The following is a 22,235-nucleotide window of genomic DNA, read 5'->3' as shown; positions in this document are numbered from 1 at the left end:
CTATTGCAAGTAGCAAATTCCTTTTGAAATTATTCTTTGCATGTTAAAGCCCCAAAAACCACAACAGACAACAAGCCGAAGTTAACATAATATCGCAAAATGGTTCTCTAAGAGCTGACGATTTCATTAAGCTGACTTTTGTAGTATTGTAAAAACACAAGCAATGTAAACTATCTCCCAACTTTATATCATGTTGACTTTACCTTTTTTACTTTAATTGATACAAAACTTACTTCCAAAAAATAAAGGAATGATTAATACGCTTAGAGTTTTGCTCATAATTTAAATCATCCAAGCTCTTTACTTTATAAACCTAGGTACCAAGCTCTTTGCTTTATATAAACCAACTCACCAAGCTCTTTACTTTATAAACCTAGGCACCAAGCTCTTTGCTTTATATAAACCTAGGCACCAAGCTCTTTACTTTATAAACCAACTCACCAAGCTCTTTAATTTATATAAACCAACTCACCAAGTTTTATCGAAATCGGAGAAAATGAGTCTCTAGATCTGTAGAAGTAGCAATGTCAGACTTCTACAACAACATAAGACCGTTTCAATTGCTATCGTCTGGGCAAAACCCGGCGATCAGACCCAGAACCACTTAATTAACTGAGATCTTGATGACTGAAGGATATTACCAAGCTTTATTGAAATCCTATAATAAAGAGTCTCTATCGTAGAAGAAATTCAACCAACTAGTTGTCAGATCGCCTCATAAAATAAGCAAATCGCCTCACAATAAAACAAAAACATCCAATCTGTTATTATTAAAACATTTACCATGTTTTATGAAAAATGAGGTTAGAAATACCATCTATCAAGTGGTAAGAATATCAGCCAATCAGAGTCAATATCACCCTATATCAGCCAATCAGGATCAAGATCACCTTCTAAACAATAGATCTCGCTCATAATATAGCACATTGGACATTTTGATGATATTGGTGTTAAAAGTCTATGCTCTTAAAATAAGTAACAGAAAAGAGTGAAGACAACAAGCTTTGTAAAATTTAACAATAATTTATTTTCCTGGAATGCAAAGTTAAAACGAGAAAAAAAGAACTTACGGTATTGCAAATTAAATCCAAATTATTATCCAAGAATTAAATACACAAGTCCTAATAATAAAACGTCCTGAATGAAACTCAGTTCAAATCCCAAAGAGATCCAAAATTGATGGCGATGACTTTTCTGTTATGGTCAGCGAAGTGCTTATGAGTCAACAGTCTCTTGTTCAATCACAGAAACATTGTTCCAGGTTTGAAATCGGTATAAATTCCAATGAATGTCTTTATCCAAGAATTTTGTCAGAGCACTTTCGTATTTCCAAAGAAAATAATCACTTGAATTAAAAAATTTAAAGAAACAAAATTCAGCCCAAACTGGACACAATATAATTCAATTTAAAGTGCTATATGTTAAAGCACGACTGGTAAAATCTTCACAGTCACAAGATAATATAGTTCTCTGCTTGACTTCAGGTCACATTAGCATCTTCTAAAAACAACCATTACCTAATGGAAAATAACATTATAGAATCGTCTAATGAGCCTTGTTTACTTAGAGCACAATAACCAATAAATAGTCACGTGGGAATCTCCAAAATCCTGACCCTGATTAACATATTTACCACTCCTTGTTTACCTGAATAATAATTTGGTTAATAATTTTATACACATAGTGTTTAATTAAGCTACTTTTTTGGTTCTTTACATAAATGAAATTTAATCAGGTCAAGCAGAAATGAACTCAATTTTGGACAAGGTCAAGTCCAGCAAACAATGTTACATTACAATAACATGTCATGAAGTAAAATCAAAATACATTTAACACTAACAAACAAACAATTAAATTAAATATATATAATAATTGGTCTGATGGAAAATGATAGACTCCATTGTGGTTACAAGTTAATGTTCATGGATGAAGTACAAGGGACGCAGGACCAATGCGCAAACTGACTGTGGCCTTCCCGCCGGATGAATTTAAACATTTTATAAAAACATAGTTTGTTATCAAGCTATGGATTTACAAAGCTATCTGATTAAATCATCTAGACACATATGATAACTTCACTTTTGTAAATTTTAACATCGCCGAAGCAAATGTTCCACGCTTGACGCGCAGTTAACAATACGTGAAGCAGAAAAGACCCAAGGCACTTAGTTGTATGGGTAGGTGAACCCAAAATATCCCTTACAGGTAGGGTGGATTTGCGTAGTTTTTTTTATTTTAAAAGTATGACATCGCGCTTCTTCTGGATTATGCAACCTGGTTTTTTACTTTATGTAAAGTGGTGCACCTCTTATGTATTCTATAAAATTAAATAAAAATAATAAAAATATTTTTTTTAAGATCGCGTGCTGAAAGCACTTTGATTGATCAGACTTTCAGGTAAGAGCTAAATTAAATTGTAACCGGTGGGAATGACTGCGTATGAATTATTAACACAAATATACTACGTTTTGCACAGGTAAAAATCGGTTCTTTTTTCTCGGTAAAAGTTCTGTCTGGATTTTTTTTATGCAATTATAGACCTTTGTTAAAACGTTGAATATTTCTTGAACTTTGACGCAAGCTACTTTATTTGCAATGACTTTCACATTATATTATATAAATAATTTTCGTTTTATCTTTTCTTGGCACTTTGTCATCATCGAACAACTACCACCGGGTATTTACCCCAGTCGAGTTCCAGACCTACATATTAATTTGTTCGTACCATACGTCGATGTCAAGCTGTGTTACCTGCTAATGAAAACCGCCGAATCAATACCGATATTACTTATACTGCTGTTCAGCTTGCTCCATGTGAAACCAATGACATCTTTCTCAATCGGCATGAATGCTTATCACGAATGGACATAACAGGCAAAGAAATAAAACGAAATGCATTGTTGCACTATGGAAAGGAAAGGATTACTTACATTGAAGACTTCTGGGATACAAAAGCTTCAATAAAAAATCACTTTTCAAGGGGTAAAATGATTTTGACAAGCTATAGATTGCTTGCTAAAAGTACACCAAGAAATTTTTAAGGCGATCGATTGTACCGTCAATAAGAACATACGTGAGCTGTCAAATTATGTAAAGTCTTGTATAGAATATAACAGAAATGCGTCAATTTGCATAACACACGTTTAGTCTCAATTTACCACTGTTAGGCTGTGTTTAATTATTTTATTTTTAACAGAGTCAAATGGCTGAGTCGATTAACCTGAAACTGAAAACCAGGAAACTCAATACTGACATGACGAGCGTAGGATTCTGTTTCGGGTAGAAACAAGTTTGGTCATGTGGAGCCAGAATAGAAAATTGAACAAAGGTAAATTGAACGGTCACCACATAGCATGTAAAAACTGTTCAGAATTCACAAAATATCGGTGATGGTGTTTTAATCATTAAAGAAAAAATAAGAAGACATGTGACGGTTCTAACTGTAATGTTGTATCAACAGACTCCAATTAAATAATTTCAAGATGGCATTGTAGAGACTGTAGACATTTGAAACCATTTTTCTATTCTCGATATCCAATTTTGTCCTTTTGTTAATCAAAATCAGAATGCATGAATGCACTTAGATCAAACCGATGATTTGTTTGGAAAGAACGGACCGATATCTCTTTGAAGATGATCAAGCTGAATAGTGGGTTGCAAACAAACGGACTAAGGTCTTCTTGATGGAGATCAAACTAAATTGTGTCCTGGAAAGAACGGATTAATGTCTCTTTGATAATGATCAAACTGAATTGTAGCTCGGACAAAATGGATCTATCTCTCTCTCTCTGAAGACGATGATTTGGCTTGGAACAAAGCGGATCAAAATCTCATTGATGAAGATACTGCTGACTTGTGGCTTGGAAAGAACAGATTAAGGTCTCTTTGATGAATATCAAACTGAAGTGGGGATTGGAAAGAATGGATCAATGTCTTCACTATGAGGATCGAGTTGAAGTGTGGCTTGGAAAGAACAGATCAAGGTCTCTTTGATGAATATCAAACTGAAGTGGGGCTTCGTAAGAATGAATAAAGGTCTCTCTGAGGTAGATCAAACTGAATTTTGGCTTGGAAAGAAGGGATCTGAGTCTCTTTTTAAAATGTCTTTATAACCAGAAGATGATTGCAAAATTTCAAAGGAGCTGACTACATTTCTTGTATGCTTTTTAAAATGTTTATATTATTTATGCATTTATGTTTTCATTTTCGATGTTGTATCGTCTAAATCCTGTTTAAGGTTGACTCTAAAAATGCTATGCACAATGTTCGACTCGACGGACATCAGTAACTGGGTAGGGTGTTGTAAATAATTCTAACTAGAGGAATGTCATTGGCACAAAACACAGCCATTTCTTTTTTCTTTCTTTATTTCATTCATTACCGCTGTTTTTTTATCTTGACCGAAACACAAATGAACCGCTGCAGCTTGAACGGTTCGCAATTATAAACAGCCAAATCTACAACCGTCATCTCCAACCCAAAAGCCTCCCCTCCCAGGGTCATTTCTAAAACCAAAAATCTATTACATGTATCATGTATGCTCCTGTCCTGACTCCAGATTATATATATATATATATATATATATATATATATATATATATATATATATATATATATATATATATATATATATAAGTATTATCAAAGGCTTCTGATGAAACACCCTTGATATGGTATGGTCCCATATATGTGTTACCGCTTTAACTCCCTAATCCATGGCATCTGGGGTCCAAAAAGGGAATTACATACACTATGTGACTTAATTTATTAAAGAACTGAACCAAAGGAGAAGTTTAGTAAACAGAAAAACCGGAGGTGTATTTGTTTACTTAATAACCCTGATTTTTTTAATAAAAAAAAAAAACACTCCAGCCGGACTTATGGAGATGGAGGAGATAAAAGCATGGGTTGCACTTAAATTCTGAAACTGTTATCCTAACCCACAGTGGAGTCGCTGAGTCACGGTAACCCAGTTGGAAGAGCGTTGGACTAGTAATCCATCAGTCAATAGTTATCACCCTCATTCCCACCCCCACCCCTAAAGCCAGGCCAGCCCAGGTTGACTACTTTGGCATGTCCTTTGAAAGGCACTTAGCTCTCCCATCCTCGGCATGACCATAGTCTTTAATGCCATGAAAGTGCCGTTAAATGAACAAAAACACAGCGACAAGACAAAATGATTCAGTGACATTTGAACTGACCTATGTCATTGGGATCCAAGATCATTGAAAAAAACAAATCCATTCCGTGATTTTAAACAAATTCACACACACATATTGTGACCCATGATGACACATCTTGGTGATATTTTGCTTTTTGACCCCTTGGGCTCGTTTTTTTCTGGACTCAGTCGTGAAAACATGCAGTGTGTTGATCATGTATTTTGAGTAATTATGGACAGTGTAAAAGTTAATTTCAAACTATAATCAACAGAGGAGAAAGAATAATATGTTTACTTTTACTGTTAATCCAGCCCCTGGAGATTATGGGATTGTAGAGAAATCTAGATGCTTGACTTTATATGTTTGACTCGTATGAAAGTCAACAACCAAGTTTATTTGTTAGATCAATAGCTATGCAAAGTTTTTAATTATTTGCTTGATTAATAACGATAAAAAGATGTTTACTTCATAACGAATATGACAGAAAACGTACGGACGGATACGAAGTTGAAACCAGTTTACATCATAGTTTGTTTGAAATTTTTAAGGGGTGGGGTTATTGCTTTTTTGTGTGTTGGGCTGAAAGAAATGCAAGTGTAAAAGTAGGGAATTAATCGAGTCAAATTAAACGTGCCAAACAAATACACAAGAGGAAAAAAATAAGAAGAAAATGATTTTGCTCATTTTCGGTTGCTGCTTCACGCCTATAAAACATGTTAGATAATTTATATGCACGCACTGTTGTTTAGGCCAACAGAACATTATTCACATCAAAAGAGCTTGTTCATGCTGTTTCTCTTTATTATAGAATGTCATAAAGATTGAGGTCGTCCTGCTGACTTATGATATTACATTACGCACCTGTGTGAGATTAAATACTGAATAAGCGCTCTTAGTTTTCTTCATGAGGACAAACTTGTAATTCTGCGACCATATACAATAGACCAATAATCATTATCTTAACTAGTAAGGTTTGTACTGGTGTGGTGTACTTCTAGGCAAGAAAGAAAAAAGAACATGAAAATTAAGATTCGCCACTCATATTGTCAATTTGTAGGTGAGACCCATTCCATTTAATCAATTTCATAAATGTGTATGTCTTTCACATTCGATTTAAAAATATGATACCTTCATTCCAGCATTGACGATCGTATCTTACAGTACATTTCAAAATTTCACGTGATTGGTGCATTATTGTGAGGAAAATGACCACATACCTTCAATTTTCAAAGAGGTATTACACAAAATCTCTCTCTAATTTACATGATGTATGTATGTATGTATGTATGTATGTATGTATGTATGTATGTATGTATGTATGCATGCATGCATGTATGTATGTATGTATGTGTGTATGTGTGTATGCATGTATGTATGCATGTATGTATGTATGTATGTATGTATGTATGTATGTATGTATGTATGTATGTATGTGTGTGTGTATGTATGCATGCATGTATGTATGTATGTATGTGTGTATGTGTGTGTATGTGTGTGTATGTATGTATGTATGTATGTATGTGTGTGTGTGTATGTGTGTGTGTATGTATGCATGTATGTATGTATGTATGTATGTATGTATGTATGCATGCATGCATGTATGTATGTATGTATGTATGTCTGTATGTATGTATGTATGTATGCATGTATGTATGCATGTATGTATGTATGTAAATCTGTGTATGTATGTATGCGATCCTGAAACGTGTGTTATTTAAAGTATACTTGTATTTGTGTGTGTGTGTGTGCGTGTGCGTGTGTGCGTGTGTGTGTGTGTGTGTATGCGTGTGTGTCTGTGTGTTCAAAGAGATGTTTTTTTGGGATGAAAGATCCAATATGACATTTTCACTTGTTAATAATCTCAGAAGATTTAGGATGTACAAAAAGTATGATGAAATAAGGAATGCTATATTTTAGGTCCTAATACATTTAAGTTTTTGTTTTGTTTGATAGGAACTGATACAATTAAAATAAAACTCAAACCTGATCTTTTAAGAGCTAGTTTTTCAATTACCAGAGTTAACACAGGGACAAAATTTAATATCGAGATGACTCTAATACTGCATATAAACACTCATCGGAAACAATAATGTTCCTCTAATTAATCGCGCATATTCAAATAAAGTGGCTTTATTATTCGTGTACTTGGTGAAGTCAAGCAGTCTTTGAATGTCTCCGTGTTCCAAGGAGGGGGGGGCGCGTGGTAAAAGTCTAACAGTATTTGACCATATTAGTGTTCCAAGGGGGATACTTATATTACATTCGATTAAAATGAGACTTTAGATGAAATAAAATCTTTGGAATGATTCAGACTTCTAGTTTACAGATTTCTGATTTCTAAACTCAAGGTTGGAATAAAAGTTCTGCAAGGATTATTAACCTCCTAATCAGACGGGCACTTTCAAAAAAGTATAAATAAATATATTTATTGTGAAATCATAATAAGATAACACTATCTGCTCTCTGCAAATTAATTTTGAACGCGTTTTATTGCATTTGAATCAAGATAAATTCATTGCATATAGAGCAATTTACACTATTATTCGAAGTATCTTATGCTTGATGGCTAGAAATCTTCAAATGATATGACTTTTTTTTCTACAATGCTCAACACGTCATTGATTTAAAGAGTAGGAAATTCAAATGAAACAAGGTTGAAACTTTTATTTCAAGATGATTACTAATTATCAAGTTTATAATAACTATCTTCATTATAAGATTACAATGAGAAACTTGAGGTAAAGCGGATTTATCAATCCATATATCTGTCTAATCCTGTAAAAAGCTAATCGCACACTGTGCACGTGTTGGATGTCAAATACTCCTTCGTTTTTATATCAAATCATATACCTGTCTTTGAAAGCAGGACTAATTGGAAAGCAGGTAAACAATTCTAAGACTTCTACTGATTTTATAGCGCAATGGTACAAAAAATGATTACATGTACAATCACCCATTTTACAAATGATTCTTCGTTATATATACGCCCCATGAAAGCATCAATATAAAGATCAAATAAAAACATCAGCATATATGCCGCTTAAAACCACCTTTGTTTTGGTCACAACAACAACTGTAAAATCAACTTTCGCCTAACAAAGAGATCAAGACAGCATATAATTTGGTAGGTAAAGAGAGAATGAAAGTGTGGGCATTGTGATATTAGGACAGTTAGTATTCTTGATGTGAAACACACAAATGTACCCATTCAGAAATCCAGGATTAACTAGTAATCTATCTTTTGTTTGAGCCGATGTATATTTGAGGCGATTAGCTTTATTGGTAAGCAACGCATATAAATATATTACGTCAGCTTTATAATAACATACAGTGAATAAATATTAAATATTCTATATATTACATCTAACTGAATATTGTTAAAAGTAATTTAATCTTAACAACTGGAAAAATAATAATCCAAAGAGTGTCTTAAATACCTCCGAGTCAATAGTGTTATGAAAGCGCAACGATTCTGTTTCGGGTGGGAAAAGTCTTTAATGTGGAGACGTGTTATAAAACAGAACAAAAGTGGTTTGAATCGTTACCAAGTAGCCAATACATGACGCTGAAATTTGATTGCTAGTGCGATGTTAGCGCTGGAGTGTATTTGTTCGTTTTTGTTTTATAGCAAAAGCAGCGTTGGATCTGACACTTCTAGTTGTATTCGTGAGTAAACTCAACAATTCGACATTTATAAGATCAATAATTCAATTATTTAAGGATATGTATTTTTCTGTTATTAACGAATGCGCCTTTGTGCATGAGAATTCTACTGTCACGTAATTTGGAAACAGTGGAACCTTTCTCAAGCAAACCTTTTATGAAATTCAATAATACTGAAGGATATATGAACAAAATTCATTATTTTAGCATGCTCTCCAACTATATACCAAAAAGATCTTAAACTCCTAACATCAAGAGATCACTATTTTATACGCGACATCGCTTGGCCATTTGAACAGTTACGTAAGCAATATATAAAAATTGATCCCATCTTTGCTAAGACATTGTAAGTGTGATCTAAGGATAGGTGGGTATAGAGGGCATGTCGATTGTATCACCAAACTCAAACATCGCTTTCTCGAGATCGTGTATAATTTATTTCGCCCATTCACTTCGTGAATTGAAATGAATGAACGATTCGAAGCACACTAAACATTACAACAAAGTAATCATCACTTACAGACAAGACATGAGATATTTAAAAATGAAAGCTTTCTATTTCGCCTCTAAAATTAGTCTTTAGATGAGAAATAATATGAATATATAATATAGCATGTATTTGGGTTACAAGTAAAACTGGGCGACTAATTTTCAGTATTAACTTTAGATCACATATGATTTGGTAAACAATACGTTTATTCTTTACTCTAATTCATGGTCGCCTTATATCAGTGGATAAAAAAAAAAAACTATCTGAAAATAATAAGACAATGCACTTCCCATGCATCCATGTTTAAATCTGTATATGTGATGTTTGCAGAAAAAGAGGAAAAATCAAATAAAGTGGACCTACTAGAAACCCCAAAAATGTACAAGAGGTAGGGCAAGCTTGGGAAAAAGATAATTGAAATATGTTAATTCGCTGACCTGATGACTCGCGTGTAAGTTAACAGGAAAGAAAGTATGGTATACCGATTTAAGACGTGTAATACAAAGTAATGCCGATGAAGAATCACACGTTGAAATCGGTTCAACTTAGTAAATGTGATCTTTCTAAATCGCGTTGAAATCGGTTCAACTTAGTAAATGTGATCTTTCTAAATCGCGTTGAAATCGGTTCAACTTAGTAAATGTGATCTTTCTAAATCGCGTTGAAATCGGTTCAGCTTAGTAAATGTGATCTTTCTAAATCGCGTTCAACGAGGTATATGTAACAGAGGCAAATAGCTATAAATAGGATAACAATATATCGAGTTGTTCTTGGTTTTGTTTTGATTTTTTTAACCACTGCACTATCTGTACTACCACTTCAAATAGAACCAGAAATTGAGAAAGAAACAACAGAAATGGCTGTCCCATAATCTCTCTCTCTCTCTCTCTCTCTCTCTCTCTCTCTCTCTCTCTCTCTCTCTCCTCTTCAGACGTAATAAATCAAAATTAAGCTTGATGGATTTTTGGCTCTTACGGTTGGAAAGCTATCAAGTCAGACGAAATATTACTTGCTCGGTTGCAGAAGAATAATGGCCGCGTTATGCAGTGCAATTATTTTATGTTATACAACTTGTAGATCTGTACCTCCACAGAGTTCATGTGGTAGAGCGTTGGATTCTTAAGTAAAGGGTCCCGAGTTAGATATTCACCCAGGTCAGTCCGGGTTGGCCGCCTTGGTATGTCTTTAAGAAAGACAATAAGCTACCATTTCCTCAGCATAATATAGCCAATAATGATTAAAATTGACTTTAAAACCAAACATCCCATCCCTCAAAAAATGTATAACAGACATGTTTAACTCAGCACTATTCGCTTTTTGCATGCATTCACGCAAATCGATAGCTAGTTAGAATGTAAGCAGGTTCGCACGCACATGACCTTTTGTTGGTATGCAGTTTGCCTTTCGTGACAGTGTCATTCACCTTCGTGATTAATCGAGACTAGTAAAAGATCGTAATGCACGCTAAAGAAGGGTTTTCGTGAGAGGTGATAAAAAAGGAACGCGTAACTAATAACATAGATATTAAATCTTTCCTTTTCGTTCGTTCTTTTTAGAAACTGTTCGATACAAAATAGCTATGACGGATATCAATAATTGTTTTCATACGAGGTTATATCAAGGGAGCTCGTGGGAATATGCAAACAATTTGACATAATCGAACACCATGATATGCAAATCTACAATACTAAAAGATCGATCTTTAACTTCGTCTTACTAAAATAAGAAGATAGCAGCAATTTCACACCTTTTCACACTCTATTTTTCAAATTTCTAAACAGAAGAGACTGATAATCAAACGTGGTCAGTTAATCGCTTGACAATTCATCTTCCAACTTTTTGAAAATGAAATTTGAACGTTGAAAGATGAACAAATGGATCAAGATGTGGAATATGGAAGAGTTTTCAACCTTTTCATTTTCCATCTTATAATTTTCAAAGCTGAAAAATGAATCGTAAGAAGACAAAACGTTTCCCAACTTGCATCGTCTATCATTATATTTTCAGAGACGAATGATGTTTAATTTTCCATCTTTTCATCTACCATCGAACAATTTGGAAAGCTAGAAGATCGGTTTCAAGGGTTAAACGTACCTGATTAAACATTTGTTATACTTATACCTGTTAATACGTTTCACAGCGCACAATACTTAATGCGTTTTTAATACCAAAGTAACCTCACAAAATGCCTCACTTCAGAAAAGAAAATCGTCCATATGGGTTGTATATCGTCTAGTGTATGTGTTGTAATTATTCGTGAGATCAAAATTTCGTTTAATGTTGCGTCTAAGCTGTTAACTGGCAAAATTAAAACTGGCTCCATTTTTTTTGAATTCAGTCTGATGTATACCTCAGTCTATTATCATCACCATCATCATCATCATCATCATTATTTTTATTATTATTATTTATTATTACTAGTCTTTTATTTTAGGGTCTAATGGTCTTTTTAGACTGACGTGAAGGAAATACATAAATTGGTACTGTTGATATAAGCTCTTTGTGTTGCCTATTTTAATAAAATTTTATTGTTGTCTATTTCAAGTCAAGTAGTAATTCACCCGTTTAGCTGTCACCATAGATCTCAAATCTCTCTAAATCAAAGCATTGTATGATGGATATCGGTTTAATATGTCAAGTTTTGCATATCTCACGACAAAGTCATGTACATTTGAAAACTGAAGAAAACGAAAACAACATGCACGTAATGAAAGATCACAGAGAACCTATATGGTCCAGGTAGCAAAATGGGTCTCTTGTTATGCGTCTCTCAACAAACTAATGCGTTAACCAGGATTGTTTTTGATAGTATCGCTATACTGAATGAAGCTGTATTCGTCTCTTATTTGCTTCCGGTAATCTCTTTGCAGAACAAACTATTGATCCATTCTTATGAATTTTGACAAAAGTTTTTATGATATGAAGAAATATTGGAGTACACATTAGTATTCAACAGGAGATCATGGCGCGCATTTTAATTTTCTTTAAAAATGGACATTGTCAGGTATTGAAGCATATCGAATGCTTTCAAGTCAGCATTGAAAGATTTCTCAACTCATGCAACACTGAAAAGGCCTTTAAGTGATCCTCATTAGTGCAAAATAAATTGACATTACACTTGAAAAAGTCTCAGAGCATTCTTGTATTCATCCAACTTAAATACCTATATCCTTTCATAAGGACCTAGGTAAACGTCCAAATGCTGAGATTACAATTATATGAACTGCACACTGCACTTCACAAATTGAATTACAACACGGAGAGGACTTTTCAGATTTAATCACGACACAGAAAGGATATATATATATATATATATATATATATATATATATATATATATATATATATATATATATATATATATATATATATATATATATATATATATATATATATATATATATATAAACCATATAAAAGTTAAAACCAGATAAACTTTGACGGTTGAAAATAGCTGCTAAAAACAAAAGCAAAAGTGTACTTTGTATAAGTATTATAGACAACAGAAAGTTGAAAATTTACAATTGTCAAGAGAAATCATATCAATACAATCAGTTTGTTTTAAATCATCAATTTAAAATCTAACACTCGAGATATTAACATTTATTTGCATTTCTCTAAAACAACATCTAAGGCCGGATCAGACCCAGTGTTTGGGGGTGGGTCCAAGATGTCAAAAGGACCCTGACGTTCCTGACGTTCCTGGAAAGTGCACTGAAGCAAAGGCCTATATGGCTGTTTACTCAAAGTGTGTATAATAACCTATATACGCACACAAGAATAAAAGTATGGTAACATTTCAAGTTACCAGTGAATATACGTTTATGTGTGTACATTTGTTTTCTGATTTTTGCACCACCACCTATCCACCCAATCCGGTTATGAGATCGCCTTCCTTTCTCAGACTTACCACCATACTAGATATTAGCCCAATAATAAATTATCATTTTGAAGAAAAAAATTCACAAATATCTTCAGAACTAAATGAAACTATAGTACACCGTTTCATATCTTGATCTGCACAGACGTTAAGATATAAGATAGATACATCAAAGATCACGTAGACCGTCCTTTTCCTTGTAAATTAGGAAAATCGAGAAAACACTGGCCGTAACCTACACATATATTTACAAATCAGATACTAGAATGTAGGACCAGTGTCAGCATGTTTTTATAATACTCTTTAGGCATAATAAAAAAATTGAGCACATCGGCATACTTAAACTGGGGTTAAATATCTTTCTTTGAACTTTCAATTTCAAAAATAAATTACGGCAAATCTTCATGACCAAACTTTGCAAGGAGACTTAAAATTTTACACGTGACGATTTTGTCTGTAATTTGGGAGTTTTTTTTTCAATTAATTGTCAAGATCATGTCATAATTAATTAGGATAATATAGAATATACATCATTACTAAAATTTTATTTTAGAGTACAGATGTCGTAGAATAATCTTTCTTTTTGAAGGAAACAATAATCAGATTGGTTAACAAACCAGTCTTATACATTTATCAACACTTTAATTATAATACATAAGCCGTCTACAAGTATAACAGTTTAAAAAAATATATATCACGTAGACCAAAGTTTTGAATATACATCAATGGAAATTGTGTTGAATAACAAAACAATGTATAAATCTGTCCTGTAAATGGCTGTGATGAAAGCAAACAGCAAATATTTGTCCGGAATATACAAAAAGTATTGTTTGTAATATAAAAAACGTAATATATTTTATCCCAAGGACTCTTTTCTTTGGCAGCTATTCGGTTGTGAAAAATAATATTTAAGGCTTTGTTAGGAATCGCCTTCGCATAGAAATGATATGTTTCCCTTTAATAGTAATGCATTTTCCTTTGTATATCTATTTTGCGTAAAACCATTGTTCAAATAATTTATCTTTACAAGCAATTGTTAAAATAATTTATCTTTAGAAGCAAAGTTCTGATGCAGTCCAAAGTTCAAGCGTGTATGAAGGACAATGAGCAGAATTATAATAAATGTTCATAAAATTGCCTGCTCACTCATAAAAATACGAGTACAATAAATATTAAGGACTGTCCGTCTAAAAGGAATGGAGAGCAAATTGTTTGAAGAGAATTGTACAACAGGATTTATATTCGAACTTAATTGATTAATTTAATGTACTTTAAATAAAGAGTGGAATATCCTTAAGATAATATATCGGTTTCTTAACATGTAAATCAACATCTTTTCTAAAGCGTTGTATCCTGTGTTTGTATATTTTGATTCAGAACATTAGCATTTTTATTCTCTTCTTTTTTTTCACCATAATTAGCCTTGACCCGCATTTTTATCCCGTCCATGTAAATAAATAAGCATTTATGTCTTTTCACCAACATTGTTGCATTCACGTTCAATTTATGAATAATGTATCTTTTTGTCATAATTTAACAAATTTTCAAGGCTGTGTTCACTAAATTATCTTAACAGTTTTAGTCCTCTGGTGCTTTTTACATTGGGAAATAGTATCCTTAAATCTGACTAGTTTAGTCATGTTTGTAATGAATTTTAATGATTACCCTATCCTACGCAAGAATGTGATACGCAAATATATGAGTGGATCTAGGCAGTTTTAATTTAAATTTTAAAACATCCCAAAGTCATCCTGGTCTAGTAGTTGTTTACTTTTTATATGGATTTAAATGCACACAAACATGAGTGAGTTACAGATTTTTAATAATTTATAATGTTCTCTTATCCCTCCTGTTCAAATGCAAAATACAAAAATAGGAGTGTTCCCTTATCGACAAAATATATAATGCTATTTTGTATCATAACTTTACAGCGAAACGTCGAATAATCTTTTAAAAAATAAAAACAAAAAAAGATATATTGAAGACAAACATACAGGTTATCTCGTCGACAGACTGGTGAACAATGTATTTGCATATATGAGTTTTAGCGGATTATATATTTCAGTAAAAAAAAAGTGAGTACATTCATTTCGGGAGACTGATATGGCACGTTTTTCTCGAGAGCTTTCAAATCTGTTTTCAAACAATATGACAAATTGATCAGTGATGGGCATCGTAACGTCTATAACAGGTAAGTGAAATTCATATATATATATATATATATATATATATATATATATATATATATATATATATATATATATATATATATATATATATATATATATACCGTATTTTAAGCAATTAAATACAAATACAGCGCGGTGCGGTACCTGTTAAGTTGACAGGCATGTCGTGACAATTTTTAATCATAAATGGACTTATGAGTACTAAAGCATGTTGATTGGCTGTAAACGCAAAATTAACAATTGATGATGTTAATAGTTATTTTATCTACTTAAATTTTAATTTGCTAACATAATATCACCCGCGAAAATCGAAACCGTTCTTTTTCCCAAATCAGGAGTATTAACAATGAACATTTGAGGAGATAAATCTGGTTAATAATCATGAATTATATATATACAAATATTCGTTATAAGAAAGCAGGAGTAAGCAGTTTGATTTTCATGTTTACTGGCCTTTTATCAGATAAAATTCAAATCTAAAGCATTTTATTTTTAAATACACTCTGCTTACATATACAAACGAAAGTGTCTTGCTGAATTTCTTCCTGAGAGTGCCTAGCCTTCATTACACAGGTATGGACTATTAATAAGATCCATAGATAAACCGGCGTATACAACTCAAAGTTATTAATCCTGTTTGTCAGGTATACTATGAATTTAATTTCGTGTATATCATAATGTTTTTCTTTTATTTATAAACATAAACAAACAAAAAGTAAGAAAACGAAAAAATTGAAAGACAGAATTTTGTCAGCAACAAAACAAGTTGTATCAATATATTTGCATACCTTTATAAGTTATTTTGCCTTGTGTACTTTAATATGTGACCGAGATTTTGTATTATTATTATTAGTAGTAGTAGTAATAGTAGAATTATATTGTTATGTGCTAAGTAGTACAGTTCGATACATTTTGAAAATTTTAAGGTAATATCTAAGATCAAATCAAACCATTTTAAAAGATCTGTCAGCTCAGGAAGTATAAAACTCGATATCGATATGTTTCTTTTACTCTTTAACACTTGGACCCATCAGATACATGTAAGGATATAATTCTCAAAGGAACGTCTCTTTAAAATGAACACCTAACGATTTTCATCTGATCCGATATTAAGAGTACTTATTGTTTATAACTTGAGAATGCATGGGAATAGACTCGATTTAAGAATGCTTGAGAATAGCCTCGATGTGAGAATGCTTGAGAATAGCCTTGATTTGAAAATGCGTGAGAATGGCCTCGATTTGAGAATGCTTGAGAATGGCCTCGATTTGAGAATGCTTGAGAATGGCCTCGATTTGAGAATGCTTGAGAATAGCCTTGATTTGAAAATGCGTGAGAATGGCCTCGATTTGAGAATGCTTGAGAATGGCCTCGATTTGAGAATGCTTGAGAATGGCCTCGATTTGAGAATGCTTGAGAATGGCCTCGATTTGAGAATGCTTGAGAATAGCCTTGATTTGAAAATGCGTGAGAATGGCCTCGATTTGAGAATGCTTGAGAATAGCCTTGATTTGAAAATGCGTGAGAATGGCCTCGATTTGAGAATGCTTGAGAATGGCCTCGATTTGAGAATGCTTGAGAATGGCCTCGATTTGAGAATGCTTGAGAATGGCCTCGATTTGAGAATGCTTGAGAATAGCCTTGATTTGAAAATGCGTGAGAATGGCCTCGATTTGAGAATGCTTGAGAATGGCCTCGACTTGAGAATGCTTGAGAATGGCCTCGATTTGAGAATGCTTGAGAATGGCCTCGATTTGAGAATGCTTGAGAATGGCCTCGATTTGAGAATGCTTGAGAATGGCCTCGATTTGAGAATGCTTGAGAATAGCCTTGATTTGAAAATGCTTGAGAATTATCCTCGATTTGAGAATGCTTGAGAATAGCCTCGATTTGAGAATGCTTAAGATTAGCTTTGATTTCTCAGCGTGAGGAGCAATTTATATTTAATAATGACAATATCTTATCCTTGACAGTTGCAAGTCTACAAACTTGACAACGAACTAAAGTGTTTATGACCGCATTGATCTAAACTAGTGGAGTAGAGAAACAAAGCTGTGCATTTATCTCCAGATATATATTTGTCAGCAGATCGATAGTGCTATTACTCATGGCACTTAAACATGTGCCTTTTTATACACTGGCATTAAGGACCCGTTTTTCTTTCATCTACTAAAATAGTATTATTATTGATATGAAAGACAAACACTCACACCATTGACATAAAATCCCCTTTCAAGGAGTTAAAATGACTTTCACGAGCTGTGTATCGGTTGCTAAACGTACAGCGAGGTGTATTCGAGGCGATCAATGCTATTAAATGGAATAGGCCTACATACCATGTCTGACGACAGTTGTCAAAATGCACTGCCTTGTAAAGAATACAATTGAAAAACAATTAGATATGTCGTACATTTATTCTTATTATAAAATGGTTAGGCCAAATTTCATTAACTGACATTCTGATCTATTGAAAGTGTAAAAGGCTTACAGACATGCTTTGAATTAAAAGCTCAAATACAGGAAAATCAATACTGATATCAAAAGAAAAGGGTAAGACTTGATCATAGAGAGAAATATAAAAATGGATTAAACCTGCTTTACTCGTTAACAAAGAAGTTTTAAAAATTTCTCTTAAAATAAATTTGTACTTGGGCCGTAGTCTTTTCATGATTTAGGACGTTTTAAGTCATAGCAGCGACATATATGAAATAGTTGCAATGAAATATAAGTGAATAAACACGGCTTTTAGAAAATAGAACGATTATTCCAACATTTCAGTACATATATTCGCCATTCGTGAAAGTACCTTGATTTAGCTTGAAAACAATAATACACTGTTTTATTTGTATACATTTTTTATTAGAAAAGTGTGTACAATGACAGATTTATGAAGTCACAGTTTAATACAAAACCGACCTACAATATCCAGGCTCTGATAATTTGATTCCACTGATAAATGTTTTCGCACATATTTCGGGAAATCGAATTTTTCAGATCAAGTGCTCTTAGTGACTTAGTACATTAAAACCTGAATCCCATTCCAACTCCCACGTGGTACAATTGTGGTTTAGACCTTTCAAAATGTTAATCTAAGACCTGCTGATCGTCAACATCCCCTATTGAGCCAAATAAACAATTTCAAATACAATCAGGCCTGGATTTCACAAACACAACTTAAGTCTGGATTTAGATGTAGATCTAAAGCTCAGAATGTTTACTTGTCGAAATCTTTGTTGACTTAATTTTAATCTATCACATGTCTTAAGTCTAGTCTTAGAAGTCGGGCCCTGGTAATTGCAAAATTAATCCTAATAGTGGTAACAGTCACACATATCGTCAAATTTTGGTATCTTTAGCCTCCCCCACCAGCACCAACACCACCCCACTCCACCCCACTCATCTACTGCATTCAGTGCTAGAACCTCTCGTTGTAATCTCCCTTCCATTCTCATACATCATCCCAAATATAACCAATCTCCCTACATCGGTTTAGATGGAGTTCACGTTATAAGGTAGTCTCCATATGAAACGGTTACCTATTACGTCCAGCCACTCCTCCCCTTCAGACCACATTGAAGATCTGAACCTTTTACGTCGTCTACTCATCGTCCGAAAACATCACACAAAATACGACAATTCTGCCTCCGTCAGTATAGATGGAGTTCAGAGTACAAGAATCACTTGGACGCACTGGCCGTCGAGCGGTCGGACATGACCTATTACAATATATCCGCTAAGGTACTCACAAAATCAGCTTGATACAATTTAATCAATCTTAAGACCGACGCTGAGATTCACAGACAATAGCGACTGATGGGTCTTGCAAATAATAAATCTATTATTAGGCGATATGGAAACTAAACCAAACCTAATAAATATAAGTTCGAGATTCATGTTGACATCCGTGTAGTTGTAATAATAAAAGTTGATGTTCACCCAAATAAATGAGAAGGTAAGAAAAGAAAGAACATTTAAAAATGCAATAAAGAAAAGGAAAAAAAAAAGCCTTTAGGACGCAAATTTTTCTGGATGCCACAGAAACCAACGTGTGACTTCGTGGAACGCAATGCAAAGACACAACAAGGTAGAAGCTAAAATGTTTGAGTGCGTTTCGGGAATGCTCATATTGAGTAAACTCTTCCAATATGGTACGTCGATGAAACTTTGTCCACGAAATGTCTTGTAATTAACGTGTTTTTAATACTATAGAGACATTAAGACCGAATTTAACATCTTAATAGCAGTATTCAAATTATACAGCTACGTTCCTTTACATCAGTATGACTTAAAAAAGGAGGGTCATCCTTTCACGGACGTATTTAAGGGGATCTCCGAATTGGCAGAGACGAAATAAAATAAAGGACCCTTTCTAGTCTATAAAATACCCATCTATTCCTAATTCTTTCAATAAACAAACTTAATATGCTGCAGACACATTACCTTCAAAAGACCAATTACATGCTATGTTACATTTTTAGATCAAACTTCCGTCTGTGCAAGCTATCCTGCACTAATTATGAACGATTGCCTTTCTTAATTATGTTAAACGAAAAACGTTAAATCTCATTTTCATTTGTTGTAATTTAGTACTGATCACCGCTTCCTGTTATTAGCCAGTACACCGGATGTAACCTTAAGCTCATCATACATGACAGTTTAGAGGCATTAGGACAGTAAACCAACTCTTCCCGTGTGAATTATGTTTCCTTCTCATACTTTTTCTAAATGCAACTTTTCAACTTTTAACTTAATCACCTATCCAATCCACCCCCTCCCACGGGAAAACAGTGCTGTGCTAATAGATACCGATACGCTCTTTACAGCTCTACAACCGAAAACATGTCAATGGTTTGTACCTACAAGTTATATGCTGCATATTAGTCTGTAGTAGAAATTGGTCCTATGGCTGACAAGAATTTTTTTGTTACCAAGCTTTATTCAAGCACCGAAACCTCACGTGCCAAATGAGCACAGCGTTTTTGAAGCAAAAACGTCTGTATTGTCGTTCAATTTGTGAATAATTGATATATCTAGTAACCAATATGTAAGAAAGACGATCGTAAACCGTTACGTAACTTCAAACATGAGAACAGAAAAGTCAGTAAAGTTGAATATTATAAATGTGCGATCAGAAGGCATTTCCGAGTGATTTCATGATCGCTTTAGCAAGGAAATGAATAGGATATGCAACTCTACGAACTTTCTGGCTCTTTAACATACTGCAGTATTTATTTGCTGCATGGTAATTTTGTGTTGCTTATTTTGTGGTGTTTAGGAGGCACCAATAATTTTTAAAAACTCCTTATTACAGTTCTTCTATGATATTATTTTCTTACAACCAGAGTTTGAATTCATGGTCAGAGTTTTAGAGTAAAGCATCAAATAATTATACGTTATTGACATTAACGATCAAGCAAACTACTGTCCATTACCGTTGGACATTTTGGAAGAAACTGGCTGGAAAAAACTATACAGAGAAACCTCTCAATTGAAAATAATGAAACAACTATAAAGAGACCCGATCCTTTTTTATAATATATATAAATGTATGTATGTATCACTTACCTGATGTCCCTAATCTTAAGATAATTATGTAATGGCACAGGTATATTCGCAGAAAACGTAATACTTTTCTGTCCGCCATCTCCTTCCACTCAAAAGGTGGGCTCCTCGCCTGGAGATCGATCAATAGTTAATGTCCTGTCTTGTTTGCACGCAGCGCACTTGTAACTATCTACCTCCTTGGATAAGATCCTATTCGTCACCTGAAACGGGAACAGTTGTCATAACTTACAACCTTACTCCAGTGTATTTACAACAGAAAACTTCTTTTTGGGAAGTTAAACAACTAAGTTTGTTAAGTGGTCCATGCATAACCGATATTAATAATGTTGTATCGGTTATGTTCCAAAATTTATCATATTCGTTATATCTTCTTGTTGCTTATTTGAGATCTCGAAAATGGCATTTTTTTCTAAAACTGTTTTATTTCCCCACCACTTGTCCACCATAGAAAAGAAACTATAAATTACTGACAGACCTATATATTGGAAATTCCTTCTCGCTGTTTCCCCCAAAGTGTTTGGAGCATATAAATTAATAATAACCTCATATCGATAGTGATTTGGTCCAGTAGACGTGAAAGCTAGTTACACATGAGTGGAAGACAAAGTCGATGCTAAGCGTATATTTATAAGACGTTTTTCTCCGACAGTGAAACGCTTTCTCGTGTTTAAAGAGGGCTATATAATTTCTATTATAAATATGACTGCTTCTAAACGTGCTTCACTTTGACCCTGTTGTTTTCAGGGTGCAAACAAGGCATTTTTCTTGTTTAATGGATGAAAATTAATATGTAATACAAGAGTAAAGCGGACTCCAGTTTAATTTCCTTTGGAAGAAAGTGTTGAACTGGTTGTCAGGTGAGTTGTATTGAATGGACCATTGAAAATGTAGATATGCTCGCTTCGTCTGAATTGACGCTCAAAGCTACCAAAGAGGTTCACAATAAAGCCGAAGAAAACGCTCTTATTTATGCATTATTCACTTGAAATTATCTTTGTATTCTTTATTCAATGATCAAAGTTATTGAATATTGAAATAAGTAAATATGATAAATATGTGTTGTCCGAACATATAAAAAATTGCCAGTAACGGGTGTTTAAATCTGATTCAGTACGGATCTATAGATATAATAAGGCGATTCCTCTGCTTTAATCATCCAAAGCGAAAAGGCGAACATTGCATCTTATTTCATCGTCTATTTTCTAGTGAATATACATTCCTTATGTAAATTGCCCGTCTCTGCGGTAGAATATTTTAAATGTAAGCAAGGTAAAACGTACTTGCTG

At 33.5% G+C, this 22,235-nt stretch overlaps 2 protein-coding genes across 2 annotated transcripts in view; one reads left to right on the top strand and one right to left on the bottom strand.

The window, feature by feature from the left end:
- The window catches only part of LOC149796980 (uncharacterized), an 83,378-nt gene extending 62,285 nt beyond the window's left edge, over window positions 1–21,093 (bottom strand). Inside the window, exon 1 of the mRNA XM_089960676.1 lies at window positions 20,950–21,093. Coding sequence (XP_089816802.1) covers window positions 20,950–21,028 — 79 coding nt within the window. The 5' untranslated portion in view covers window positions 21,029–21,093. The remainder of the gene's footprint in view (window positions 1–20,949) is intronic.
- LOC149796981 (uncharacterized) lies at window positions 16,551–17,261 on the top strand. The gene has a single exon (XM_089960164.1). It carries the CDS (start codon window positions 16,551–16,553, stop codon window positions 17,259–17,261), a length of 711 nt encoding a protein of 236 aa, XP_089816290.1.
- Window positions 21,094–22,235: the final 1,142 nt, after the last annotated feature.

Source organism: Sinohyriopsis cumingii, chromosome 6 (genome assembly GCF_028554795.1).
Source record: "Sinohyriopsis cumingii isolate HCF-2022 chromosome 6, ASM2855479v2, whole genome shotgun sequence".
In the NCBI taxonomy this organism is placed as follows: domain Eukaryota; kingdom Metazoa; phylum Mollusca; class Bivalvia; order Unionida; family Unionidae; genus Sinohyriopsis; species Sinohyriopsis cumingii.
Note: the sequence above shows the minus strand (reverse complement) of the source record. Positions and strands in the feature narration are given on the sequence as shown.

Coding starts and splice junctions, on each gene's coding strand:
- LOC149796981 (XM_089960164.1), top strand. CDS start 16,551: ATGCTTGAGAATAGCCTCGATGTGAGAATGCTTGAGAATAGCCTTGAT.